Source organism: Periophthalmus magnuspinnatus, chromosome 22, assembly GCF_009829125.3.
Source record: "Periophthalmus magnuspinnatus isolate fPerMag1 chromosome 22, fPerMag1.2.pri, whole genome shotgun sequence".
Lineage (NCBI taxonomy): Eukaryota > Metazoa > Chordata > Actinopteri > Gobiiformes > Gobiidae > Periophthalmus > Periophthalmus magnuspinnatus.
The window spans coordinates 28,951,287-28,963,367 of record NC_047147.1 but is presented as its reverse complement, the minus strand read 5'-3'; the positions used below and the strand labels follow the sequence as shown (position 1 = coordinate 28,963,367).

At 42.0% G+C, this 12,081-nt stretch overlaps 2 protein-coding genes across 4 annotated transcripts in view; both read left to right on the top strand.

Moving 5' to 3' along the window:
- Positions 1–4,040, top strand: part of txlnbb (taxilin beta b) — a 15,565-nt gene extending 11,525 nt beyond the window's left edge. For all 3 annotated transcript variants that reach the window (XM_055231347.1, XM_055231348.1, XM_055231349.1), the window contains 5 exons: positions 87–206; positions 2,235–2,309; positions 2,391–2,483; positions 3,193–3,288; positions 3,358–4,040. In XM_055231347.1, coding sequence (XP_055087322.1) covers positions 87–206; positions 2,235–2,309; positions 2,391–2,483; positions 3,193–3,288; positions 3,358–4,035 — 1,062 coding nt within the window. In that variant the 3' untranslated portion in view covers positions 4,036–4,040. The remainder of the gene's footprint in view (positions 1–86; positions 207–2,234; positions 2,310–2,390; positions 2,484–3,192; positions 3,289–3,357) is intronic.
- Positions 4,041–4,585: 545 nt separating this feature from the next.
- Positions 4,586–11,752, top strand: LOC117390515 (uncharacterized). The gene is made up of 9 exons (XM_033988270.2): positions 4,586–4,948; positions 5,831–5,924; positions 6,644–6,697; positions 7,343–7,388; positions 7,584–7,705; positions 7,771–7,885; positions 8,708–8,830; positions 10,680–10,817; positions 11,319–11,752. Exons 1-9 carry the CDS (start codon positions 4,825–4,827, stop codon positions 11,430–11,432), a joined length of 930 nt encoding a protein of 309 aa, XP_033844161.1. The 5' UTR covers positions 4,586–4,824; the 3' UTR covers positions 11,433–11,752.
- The last annotated feature ends 329 nt before the right edge of the window (positions 11,753–12,081 follow it).

Genomic DNA, 12,081 nt, shown 5'->3' with positions numbered 1-12,081 from the left:
ACTTTTTATTTTGCCAGAACATTTTGTGTAAAAATAAAAGTGTTTTTAAAATCTCTCATAAAAGTCAAATGTGTTTCGTGTTTCAGAATCTGGAGAAAGTTTTTAAGCACCGAGACTTAAAGGAGCAGCTCCTGGAGACGAAGCTGAGCCAGGCCAACCTCCTCCTGAAGGAGGCGGAGGACAAGCACAAGCTGGAGAGGGAGCTGGTGAGTACTACAAGTACTGCTACAAGTACTACTACAACTACTACTACAACTACTACTACTACAAGTACTACTACAAGTACTATTACTCCTGCTAATACTACTGCTGAAGGAGGCGGAGGACAAGCACAAGCTGGAGAGGGAGTATGCACTGATACTACAAGTATCTCAAGTATCTCTAATCCATTTTCTTAGTCTGAATGTGTCACTTCAGTCTGCCCCAGGGCAGCTGTGGCTACAGTAGTGTCTTACACTAGTGAATGTATAAAAGTGTTATTAAAGATTATTATTATTATTATTATTATTATTATTATTATTATTATTATTATTATTATTATTATTATTATTATCACTCTCAAATTGACAATGGCCAGTACTCTACTCATCAATAGGCTGTCGATACCAAGAGTCGATACCAAGAGTCGATACCAAGAGTCGATACAAAAAGCTGATACTCGCTGGATCTGCCTCTCACAGCTCTGAGCTCTGAATCACATGTGACTCATGAAATAAACAAATATTTCAGACTCTAAATGTTTTTATATTTCACAGAGGACGTCAGCTCAGTGCTTCTGTTTACAATAGTAGCATGCTAACGATGCTAACGATGCTAACGATGCTAACGATGCTAAGTGGCTCTGGTGATTATTTGTGCTGCAGTGAAACTTATAACAAAAACATTTAGACTGAACAGAGTTTAGAGATTTAAAAAGACAAACAGGAAAATATGTGAGAAAGTAACACTCACTGTTATGCTAACAGTAGATCGTTAGCAGTTAGCATGTTAGCAGTTAGCATGTTAGCAGTTAGCTGTTAGCAGCTAGCTCGGAGCACAGGAAGTGTAAATATTAAAGCAGGTGTTTATATAAATAAATTATATTTGAATTGCACCAAACTACAGTGAGTTCAGTCGATAAGATCAGAATTATAAGATGAAAAAGTGTCTGTGTCATAAAAATCCTACGAAATTAATCAGATTTATCACTAAAATCAAACACCAGGAAAAATAATAAAATAATGTATCAGTGTCTTTACTCATCACAGCATCTGATGTTTAGAGACAAACAGCCTCACCTGTGTCCCCTGTCCCTCTGAGGTGTGTCCTCTGTCCCTCTGAGGTGTGTCCTCTGTCCCTCTGAGGTGTGTCCTCTGTCCTCTGTCCCTCTGAGGTGTGTCCTCTGTCCCTCTGAGGTGTGTCCCCTGTCCCTCTGAGGTGTGTCCTCTGTCCCTCTGAGGTGTGTCCTCTGTCCCTCTGAGGTGTGTCCTCTGTCCTCTGTCCCTCTGAGGTGTGTCCTCTGTCCTCTGTCCCTCTGAGGTGTGTCCTCTTTCCCTCTGAGGTGTGTCCTCTGTCCCTCTGAGGTGTGTCCTCTGTCCCTCTGAGGTGTGTCCTCTGTCCCTCTGAGGTGTGTCCTCTGTCTGATTGTCCTCTGGACTTTGTCTCAGACTTTATTTAAACTGAACTTTCAGTCTTTTAGTTTGTAAAACGCTCATTCAAATGTCCCTGTGCCTCAGTGTCCCAGAGTGCACCTGGAGGGAGGGGTCCTTCACACAGGTGTAAACACAGAGCTGTCCACTCCACTGCCCGACTCAAAACAAATGGAGCAGCAAATGTTTAACTGTAAATAAAACACATCTAATGTTTCAGAGGGACATTTAGACTCGTATAAACACACAAGGGACATTTAGTTTTCAGAAAAATACTTTTCAATCAATATTTTTAATATAAATATGTGGGCTCTTGGGGGCCCTCTGGGGGCCTCGGGCCCTAAGCAGCTGCTCAGTCTGGGGCTGGACCGGCCTCAAATATGACAGTGTATGTATTTTATCCATGTGCTTGTTTTCTGTTTCTTGTCTGTTTCTGTTGTTGATTTTCTGTCGTTCTCTTGGTTAAATCCTCATGGTTTTTTTTAAGAAGCAGCTGCTGTTGTGATTTTGAGCTTTACAAAATAAATTTAATTAAAAATACTGAGTTCACCTCCATAGAGTTTAAGACACTCTGAAACTCTGAGAGTTTAACTGTTTCTGTTTCAGCTTTTGACGCAGACGGCTGAGTGTAAGCTGCAGATGAAAGCTCTGAAGGAGCAGGAGGGAGAGATGAGAGCGCAGGTACAGCACGGCATCATGGGAAATACAACAACACTGTAAATAAAGACTTTTATTTTGAAATGACTCTGCTGTGCTCTGCAGTTGGACATGTACTCCAGGAAGTTTGACGAGTTTCAAGGCACCGTCTCCAAGAGCAACAGCGTCTACAGCGGCTTCAAGCAGGACATGGACAAAGTACGAAGCTTTATTTATTTAAGAGTTTTTTCAAAGTTTTAGTAACATTTCATTTCGTATTAACTTTTACATTTTTATTAAACCTGTTTTCGTGAGGCTTTGGTACTTTTTGGCCCACTATTTCCACTTCCTGTTGTATTGGGCATTTTGAGGACACTTTACCATTTAATGAATTGTCAGTTGCCACGGCAACAGTCCCACATTTTCTTTATAGACCCATAAAATGTTCATCTGAAACATAGAAACATGTTTCACCAGTTTGAACAAGAAGCTTCTGGCACATCTGGGTTTTGTCACGATGATTTTTAAGTTTGATATTTCGCTGAAGTAAATGGAGACGATAAATGATAACACAGAGGACACATTTATTAAAGGATGGGTCAAATGCAGAGGACACATTTATTAAAGGATGGGTCAAACGCAGAGGACATATTTATCAAAGGATGGGTCAAATGCAGAGGACACATTTATTAAAGGATGGGTCAAACGCAGAGGACATATTTATTAAAGGATGGGTCAAACGCAGAGGACACATTTATTAAAGGATGGGTCAAATGCAGAGGACATATTTATTAAAGGATGGGTCAAATGCAGAGGACACATTTATTAAAGGATGGGTCAAATGCTGAGGGCCAATAAGAATTGAGCTGAGGGCTGCATTTGACCCTTGTCCTCTGCAGAATATTTAACTGTATTTCTCGTTTTTCAGATGTCGAAGAAGATGAAGAAGTTGGAGAAGGAGTGTCAGTCCTGGAAAAGTCGTTTTGACAACTGCAACAAGAACCTGATGGAGATGTTGACAGACGTGAGGACACACTCTGGATTCAGATTACACCAAATTATACATAAAACTCAAACTGTTTTATTCTTTCAGAAAACTCTGAAGGACAAAGAGCTGGAGTTGATCCTGTTGAAAAACCAAAAACTGGAGAACCTTTGTCGTGCTCTGCAGCAAGAGAGGAAAGGTCTCCTGGACAAGAACCAGACAGAACCAGACCATCCAGAACTAAACCAGGACTCCTACGCCCAACCCAAGCCCACAGAGGAGCAGTGTGTTGGGGCAGAGCAGACCGCAGACTCCCCCTCTTCTCCTCCAGAGGCTTCAGCAGCACCAGCAGCACCAACACCAGCAGCACCAACATCAGCAGCACCAACACCAGCAGCACCAACACCAGCAGCACCAACATCAGCAGCACCAACACCAGCAGCACAAGCAGAACCAACACCAGCAGCACCAGCAGAACCAACACCAGCAGCACAACCAGAATCAACCCAAAAGGAAACACCAAAAACCAAAGAACTGGCCCGACTCAAAGCTCAACAAGCAAGACTTCAAGAGATCGCAAACTCTTTCACGATTTCCCATGTCATCCCCAAAGAATATCTGAGAGACGACGATGAGGAGGGCCAGGAGGAAGAGGGGGCACAGGCAGCAGCTGTACCCCAGAACGAGGCCTGTTCCTGGGGAGAGAAGGTGAACGGAGATGCCCCTGTCCTGGAGGATGAGGAGCAGCAGAGGAGCAGAGATCTGGAGATGGAGTCTGTGGATTGAACCAGGCAAATAATCATGTGAATTTAAAATATTTAACCTGATTTGTACAAAATTTGGTCAAATAAAAGTTTTAAAAATCTGTGTTGTCATTATTAGTTGGACATTCTCCCCTCATATTTAAAGGAGCACTGTGTGACTTTTCGTGTGGAGGGTGTGGTACCTGCTTGTCTCCAGTAGGTGACGCCACTGAGCCAAGGTACAAGTCAGATCTGTGAAGAGATGACTAAATGTTATGAATCTGTTTAATGCCATACTGCGGAGCATCCGGACAAAGTAATATATCATCTCCACGGAAGCAAACACAACCAGAAAACCCACCCTCTGCCAGAAAAGTTACAGTGTGAAACTTTAATTTACACATGTATTACTTAATTCAAGGTCTAGAGTAAAGTTATTTTCAGGTAATACTTTGAGTAAGTACTTGTACTTTCTGACATGTGGTTTTAATAAAAGTAACAACAATATTAACATTTTTTGCAGTAGTTTAACCTTGATAAATTCCTCCTCTGTCACAGTTTGTCCTCTCTGGGCCTCTGTAGAAACAGGAAACAGGAACTGACCTGCAGTGGAATTTTACTTCTACTTGACTCCACTGCTCGACTCACAGAACTTTACCTCATCATTTCACATCTGAAATCTTTACTTTTGTCTGGACTTTAGTTCTGGGTCAGACTTTGGTCCAGATCTGGGGTTTTCTGAGGTCACCCACCGGGTCCAGACAAACTGAGCAGGTCCAGACAAACTGAGCAGGTCCAGACAAACTGAGCAGGTCCAGACAGAACCACAGTCATGGAGGAATCAGCAGAAGCAAAAGAAGTTCAGAATAACTCGACTCTTTGTGTAAATGCTTTGAAAACCTTTATTGACAAAGGGACATGTCTCCTGGAGCTGGCAGAGAAACAGAGTAAAGAAGGTGAGTCTGATTTAGAGAAAGAGAAAAAGAGAAAAAAGAGGAGTAGAAACAGCCTGAACACGGCCCCTCGTTATTTTGAACTGATCATTGGTAAAAACAGACTCATGTTTTGGCTGTGATGAGTTTGGAGGTTTGTAAATCTTAAAATGAGCCTGTCAGACAAAACTCGGGGAGAAAGCTGCACTAAATTAAAGATAAATATTATATTTATTTGTGTTTATACTTTTTTCTATTTTAACAATGTTTTTCCTTTCCTTTCTCTGAGATCAGGTTAGGACGTGTCAAACTAAATCTCTTAAAACTATCAAATATTTAATATAATTTTTCTTAATCATTACATTTATTTTAATGCTACAGTTCAAGAAACCCACTGGTTCAAATTGTCTAAACCCCTTTTATTTAGTTCATTTATCAGGAGTTTATTTTATTTTGAAAGGCTGAGTGATCATGTGATCAGTAGCACAAAGTCACGTGACGTTTTTTGACACAAATGTGGAGCATGAGTCACATGATCCACAGCGGCTGGTCACGTTAGAACATCTGCTCTGCCTGATTTTTACTAAAAACATGAAAAACAAAACAGTTCATTTTAAACTGTTTGGTCCAAAGTTCCTCCTCATTGATGTTTGCATCAGAACATCCTCATGACTCGCCACAATGAGTTTATAAGCACTTTGCACACATTCAGCTCAGAGTTTGACCATCACAGTAAAGATCACAGTAAAGATCACAGTAAAGATCACAGTAAAGATCACAGTAAAGCTCCCGGGGTTTCCAGGTTCAATTCAATTCATTTTATTTTTGTAACGCCCAAAAACAGTTGTCTCGAAGGGCGTTCATGTTTTGGTTGGTTCAGAGTAAAGCTCTTGGTGCTGTTTCCAGGTTCTCTGCAGGATTACATCAGACTGAAGATCCGGATCGAACAGAAAGAGTCTCCGCTCGGACTCATGGACGCAGCAGCTCAGCTCTACAAGAGGTGACAGCTCCAGACTCTACTATACTCTACTTTACTCTACTCTCTACTCTATACTCTACTCTATAAACTATACACTATACTCTACTCTATATACTCTACTCTACTCTATACTCTACTCTATAAACTATACTCTACTCTATAAACTATACTCTACTCTATACTCTACTCTATACACTATACTCTACTCTATAAACTATACTCTACTCTATACTCTACTCTATATACTATACACTATACTCTACTCTATATACTCTACTCTACTCTATACTCTACTCTATAAACTATACTCTACTCTATAAACTATACTCTACTCTATACTCTACTCTATACACTATACTCTACTCTATACTCTATATACTCTACTGTACTCTATACACTACTCTATATACTATACTCTACTCTATACACTATACTCTACTCTATACTCTACTTTACTCTATACTATACTCTATACTCTACTCTATACTCTACTCTATAAACTATACTCTACTCTATACTCTACTCTATACACTATACTCTACTCTATAAACTATACTCTACTCTATACTCTACTCTATACACTATACTCTACTCTATATACTCTACTCTATACTCTACTCTATATACTATACTCTACTCTACTCTATACTCTACTCTATACTCTATACTGTACTCTATACTCTACACTCTGTGTGTTTTGACACAATCTATATCATAATTATTGTTATTCTCTTTTACAGTCTGACAGTGAAGACGATTGAAGAGGCTGAAGATCTGTGGAAAAGCTGCTCTGAGTAACAACACGACACAATATACATGATAATAATAATAATAATAATAATAATAATATAAGTTTATATAAGTTTATCGCTCCATGAGGCCTGTGTAGAAGTCGATCCATCTAAAACCTGATGTGTAATAAAATCCACATAAAGCTGAGAGTACTTTTACTCTGTACTAGATATTACTCAAGTAATGATGGGTATTTTGCCATCAGATGTTACCCCCGTGGGTATCACGAGGGTAACACGTGACCCCAGATTACCAAACTAATAGTGTCACAAAATTATATTACATTACATTATGTTACATTACATTACGTTACATTACACATTGCACTTTTAACTCATAAATATTTATTTTATTGTATATTTGTATATTGTACAGTTGTGTGTGTGTTGTCTCCCCTTCCCAGGACGACAGATGGAAATGATCTATGATCTGCCACTGTGCTTAATGTAACTGTACACTGTCCTAATAAACCAATAAATGAAATGAAAGTAAAAATATGTGGAGTAAAAGTACTCCATGTATAACTTTTATAACTTTTAATCAGTGTCATCTGAACAGGAATCGATCCTCCAACCTTTGGGCTGGAGGACATCTGCTTTGACCTCTGACCTCTGTCCCAGTGCCTGATTCACTCTTCTGTTTCACAGCTCTGCAGAACTGAGTGAAGCTCTTCGCTCATTTCAACATCTGGAGGTGAGGGTTTTATTCAACTTAAACCTCACGTGTTTAGCCCTGATGCCCTTCCTCTCCTGGTGTTTAATTCAGTTTAAACCTCACGTGTTTAGCCCTGATGCCCTTCCTCTCCTGGTGTTTAATTCAGTTTAAACCTCACGTGTTTAGCCCTGATGCCCTTCCTCTCTCTCTGTTTGATTCTTGTACAAACCACAGGAGCAGTGGGACAGTTTCCTTCAGAAGTTGGACCAGGACCTTCAGCCTGAGCCTGAGACGGAGCAGAGATATCCTCAGTCCATCTCCCCTCACCTGCCGCTCACCTGTGCACGCTCGGGGCGGTGGGTCACACTGCTCTGGTAGGACAGGTGCATAATGGGAGTGTGTCTAACATGTGTTTGCTCAGGGAGGTGATGCTCGGGGATTATCTCCAGAAGAACCAGAAGCTGCTGCTGGTTCTGATCCGACAGTTTTCCTGTTTGTTCTGTCGCCGACACATTAAGGAGCTGCGCAAGAACCAGGTCAGGACTGGAGTCAGGATTAGAATTATAGGGTCTTAAAGGATCTTAAATATCAACAATGACCAATGCGTTTGTCTGGAGTCCCCTGTACATGAGTTTAGGGGAAACTTGGGACAAAATGTAGATGTTGTTCTGCTGTAGAATCTGCTCGTGCCTCAGGCGTAAACTGAATATAAAAGGTTATGAGCCACCACATTCCAAACAGGAAGTGATCATGGGCGCTTCCAGCTCCATCGACTCTGGCTCCAATTCACTTGAAAAACTGTCACTTCTCTGTATCTGCTGATGATGATCCTGGGGTTTTTATTTCACTATTGTGTCTGTAAATCAAGATCTGAACATTAATAACAGACAAATCAGGTCCTTCTTTCCCCGAGGTCGCTCCTGATAAACTTTGTGTTGTCTGTAGAATCTTCTGGAGTCTCACGGCGTGCGTTTGTTCCATGTTCTGTGTGGTTCTTTCTGTAGAATCTTCTGGAGTCTCACGGCGTGCGTTTGTTCCATGTTCTGTGTGGTTCTTTCTGTTGACTCTTCTGGCGTCTCACGGCGTGCGTTTGTTCCATGTTCTGTGTGGTTCTTTCTGTTGACTCTTCTGGAGTCTCACGGCGTGCGTTTGTTCCATGTTCTGTGTGGTTCTTTCTGTAGAATCTTCTGGAGTCTCACGGCGTGCGTTTGTTCCATGTTCTGTGTGGTTCTTTCTGTTGACTCTTCTGGCGTCTCACGGCGTGCGTTTGTTCCATGTTCTGTGTGGTTCTTTCTGTTGACTCTTCTGGCGTCTCACGGCGTGCGTTTGTTCCATGTTCTGTGTGGTTCTTTCTGTAGAATCTTCTGGAGTCTCACGGCGTGCGTGTGCTGGTGGTTTCTTTTGGATGTCGTGATGGAGCGACTCACTGGATCTCGGAGACGGGCTGTGCCTTTGACATGCTGCTGGACCCTCAGAGACAGGTAACACAGTCCAATCAAAATTATTATTTGGGGGGGGGGCCCTCATAAAGTCTGTGATGGGGATTTTTCATAAGACAGTTTGGAGTGTAGCTCCCGAGATGATTTTCACACAGGCACAGAATCTGTGTGCTCTGTAAACTAAATTTTTATATTTAAACAATATTTTTTCCATTGAATGAAACTTATTGAATATTCATCAGTGAGGTTTTTATTTTCTTTCTTTTACGTCTGTCCTGTAAATGCAGCTGTTGAAAATATATTGGCTGCATTCATAAAATACACTTTGGATGAGAACTGTATGGAAACTATTTCTTGTTGTTCAATGTTGGGAATAGGACCTTTAATAAGTCCCAGAGGATGTCACAGGCAAATACCACGACATCCTCCTCATTAAATGTGTAAATGTAAACACAGCTGTTTGTGAACATAAAATCAATAAAATAAAAACATGAAAATGATCTTACCTCTGGATCTCATGGAGTATTTATCACTAAAACCTGTGATTTATTAAAAGTCTTATTCCCAGTTGGGAATAGGACTTTTAATAAGTCAGAGTTAAACCCCAGAGTTAAACCCCTTAGTTTAACTCTGAACCATGACAGAAGAACGACCTTTTGAGACCCTCAAAGGCGATTGCTTCCATACAGTTCTCATCGAACAAAATGTCTTTTACCACATACTGTTTATTAAAGTTCCATTATACTCGATCCGTCCATGTTATCCGGGGCCGGGTCGCGGGGGCAGCAGTCTAAGCAGGGACTCCCAGACTTTCCTCACCCCAGACACGTCCTCCAGCTCCTCCAGTGGGATCCCAAGGCGTTCCCAGGCCAGAGAGACATAGTCCCTCCGGCGTGTCCTGGGTCTTCCCCGGGGCCTCCTCCCAGTGGGACATGCCCAGAACACCTCCCCAGGGAGACGTCCAGGAGGCATCCTGAGCAGATGCCCGAGCCTCAACTGCTCCTCTCGACGTGGAGGAGCAGCGGCTCTACTCCAATCTCCTCACCCTATCCCGAAGGGAGCGCCCAGCTCTGTGGAGGAAGCCCATTTCAGCCGCTTGTATCCGCGACCTTGTCCTTTCGGTCATTACTCAGAGCTCATGACCATAGGTGAGGGCAGAACGTAGATTGAGGTAAATCGAGAGCTTTGCCTTCCGGCTCAGCTCCTTCTTCACCACAACAGACGATACAGCGACCGCATCACTGCAGACGCTGATCCAACTGTCAATCTCACGCTCCATCCTTCCCTCAATCGAGAACAAGACCCTGAGATACTTGAACTCCTCCACTTGAGGCAGAGACTCTCCACCACCTGCAGAGGGCAACACCTTTTTCCGGTCGAGAACCATGGCCTCGGATTTGCAGGAGCTGATTCTCATCCCAGACACTTCACACTCGGCTGCAAACTGCCCCAGTGCTGCAGGTCCTGGCTCAAAGAAGCATCAGGACAAACATCATCTGCAAACAGCAGAGATGAAATCCTGTGGTTCCCGAACAGGACCCCCTCCGGCCCCTGGCTCCACCTAGAAATTCTGTCCATAAAAACGATGAACAGAACCGGCAGCCCTGGTACAACATGCACTGGGAACAGGTCTGTACTCCCATAGCGCCCCCCACAGGACACCACGAGGGACACGGTCGAATGTCTTCTCCAGATCCACAAAACACATGTGGACTGTGTCAAACTCCCATGAGCCTCGAGGACCCGATGGAGAGTATAGAGCTGGTCCAGTGTTCCACGACCAGGACGAAAACCACACTGCTCCTCCTGAATCATTATACTCTTTAAAGTACCTTTGTACTCTGTTAAAGTTCCTTTACACTCTTTATTAAAGCGTCCTGTTGTTTTGCAGCTCTACGTCGCCTTCAGTCTGGGTTCTTCTCTGTGGAAAGTTCTAAACTTCAGAAACATGTTGGTTTATGGAGAATATGTGGCTCAGGACCAAGAGTTCCCCAAAGATCTGCCTTCAATTCAAGACGACATGTTCCAGGTACAAATACTAAAACTACTACTAAACTCTAAAGTGACTGACTGACCTCGTTCCTCATGTTCTAAAGTGAATGATCTTGTTCCACATGTTCTAAAGTGACTGACCTTGTCTCGTTCCTCATGTTCTAAACTTTAGAACTTCAGAATCTAAAGTGAATGACCTTGTTCCTCATGTTCTAAAGTGAATGATCTTGTTCCACATGTTCTAAAGTGACTGACCTTGTCTCGTTCCTCATGTTCTAAACTTTAGAACTTCAGAATCTAAAGTGACGACCTTCTTCCTCATGTTCTAAAGTGAATGACCTTGTTCCTCATGTTCTAAAGTGAATGACCTTGTTCCTCATGTTCTAAAGTGAATGACCTTGTTCCTCATGTTCTAAAGTGAATGATCTCGTTCCTCATGTTCTAAAGTGACTAAATGACCTTGTTCCTCATGTTCTAAAGTGACTAAATGACCTTGTTCCTCATGTTCTAAAGTGACTGATCTCGTCTCGTTCCACAGTTGGGAGGAGACTTCGTGTTGAATGAACATGGTTCCGTTTTGTTCTCTCACTGCTGCCAAAGTCCCATCGACCGTCCGTCCGTGTACCGCATCCTGTCCGGGATCAACGGCTAATGTTCTTAACCCCAATTTATATGTAATCATTTACAACAAGGGACTGGCCCTATCACGCAATGGGAAACGTGTCTGAGATCAGCCACTAATGCTCTTCAACTGTATAAGTATTTAACAGAATCAGAGGGAAATCAGATTACTCACAGTAACCTGATAACTCCAGAAATCAGATCATGAAACACTGACTTTATCTCAATGGGACCAACTGCAGCTTTAGATGTGCTATATATTTTTTTCAAGAAAGCCTGAATGAAACTTTTTTTTTTTTTTTTATTGTGCTGATGCAGTCACTCTGTGCTCTACAGCGCCGCCCTTCTGGAGTCAATGAAAATAGTCATTATGTTCTGTTTATATATTTTACTTTTTATAAATAAAAGCTTCTACTGTTACTGATAGTGTTCACTTTAATTTTCTATCACTAATTCTACTACTACTATTACTACTATTACTACTACTACAACCACCACATTCCAGCCCCAGATAAAGCCCCTTTGTTTCTTGAGCGTAGTACTCGTAGTACTCGTAGTATTCCCAGTGTTCGTTGTGTGTACACAGTTGTGTTGTTTCTGTTGTTGAGGCGTCTCAGACAAAGACTGGCCCAGATCAGAGCTCTGCACAAACAATGTTCATTTGTTCAGATTTGTGTCAC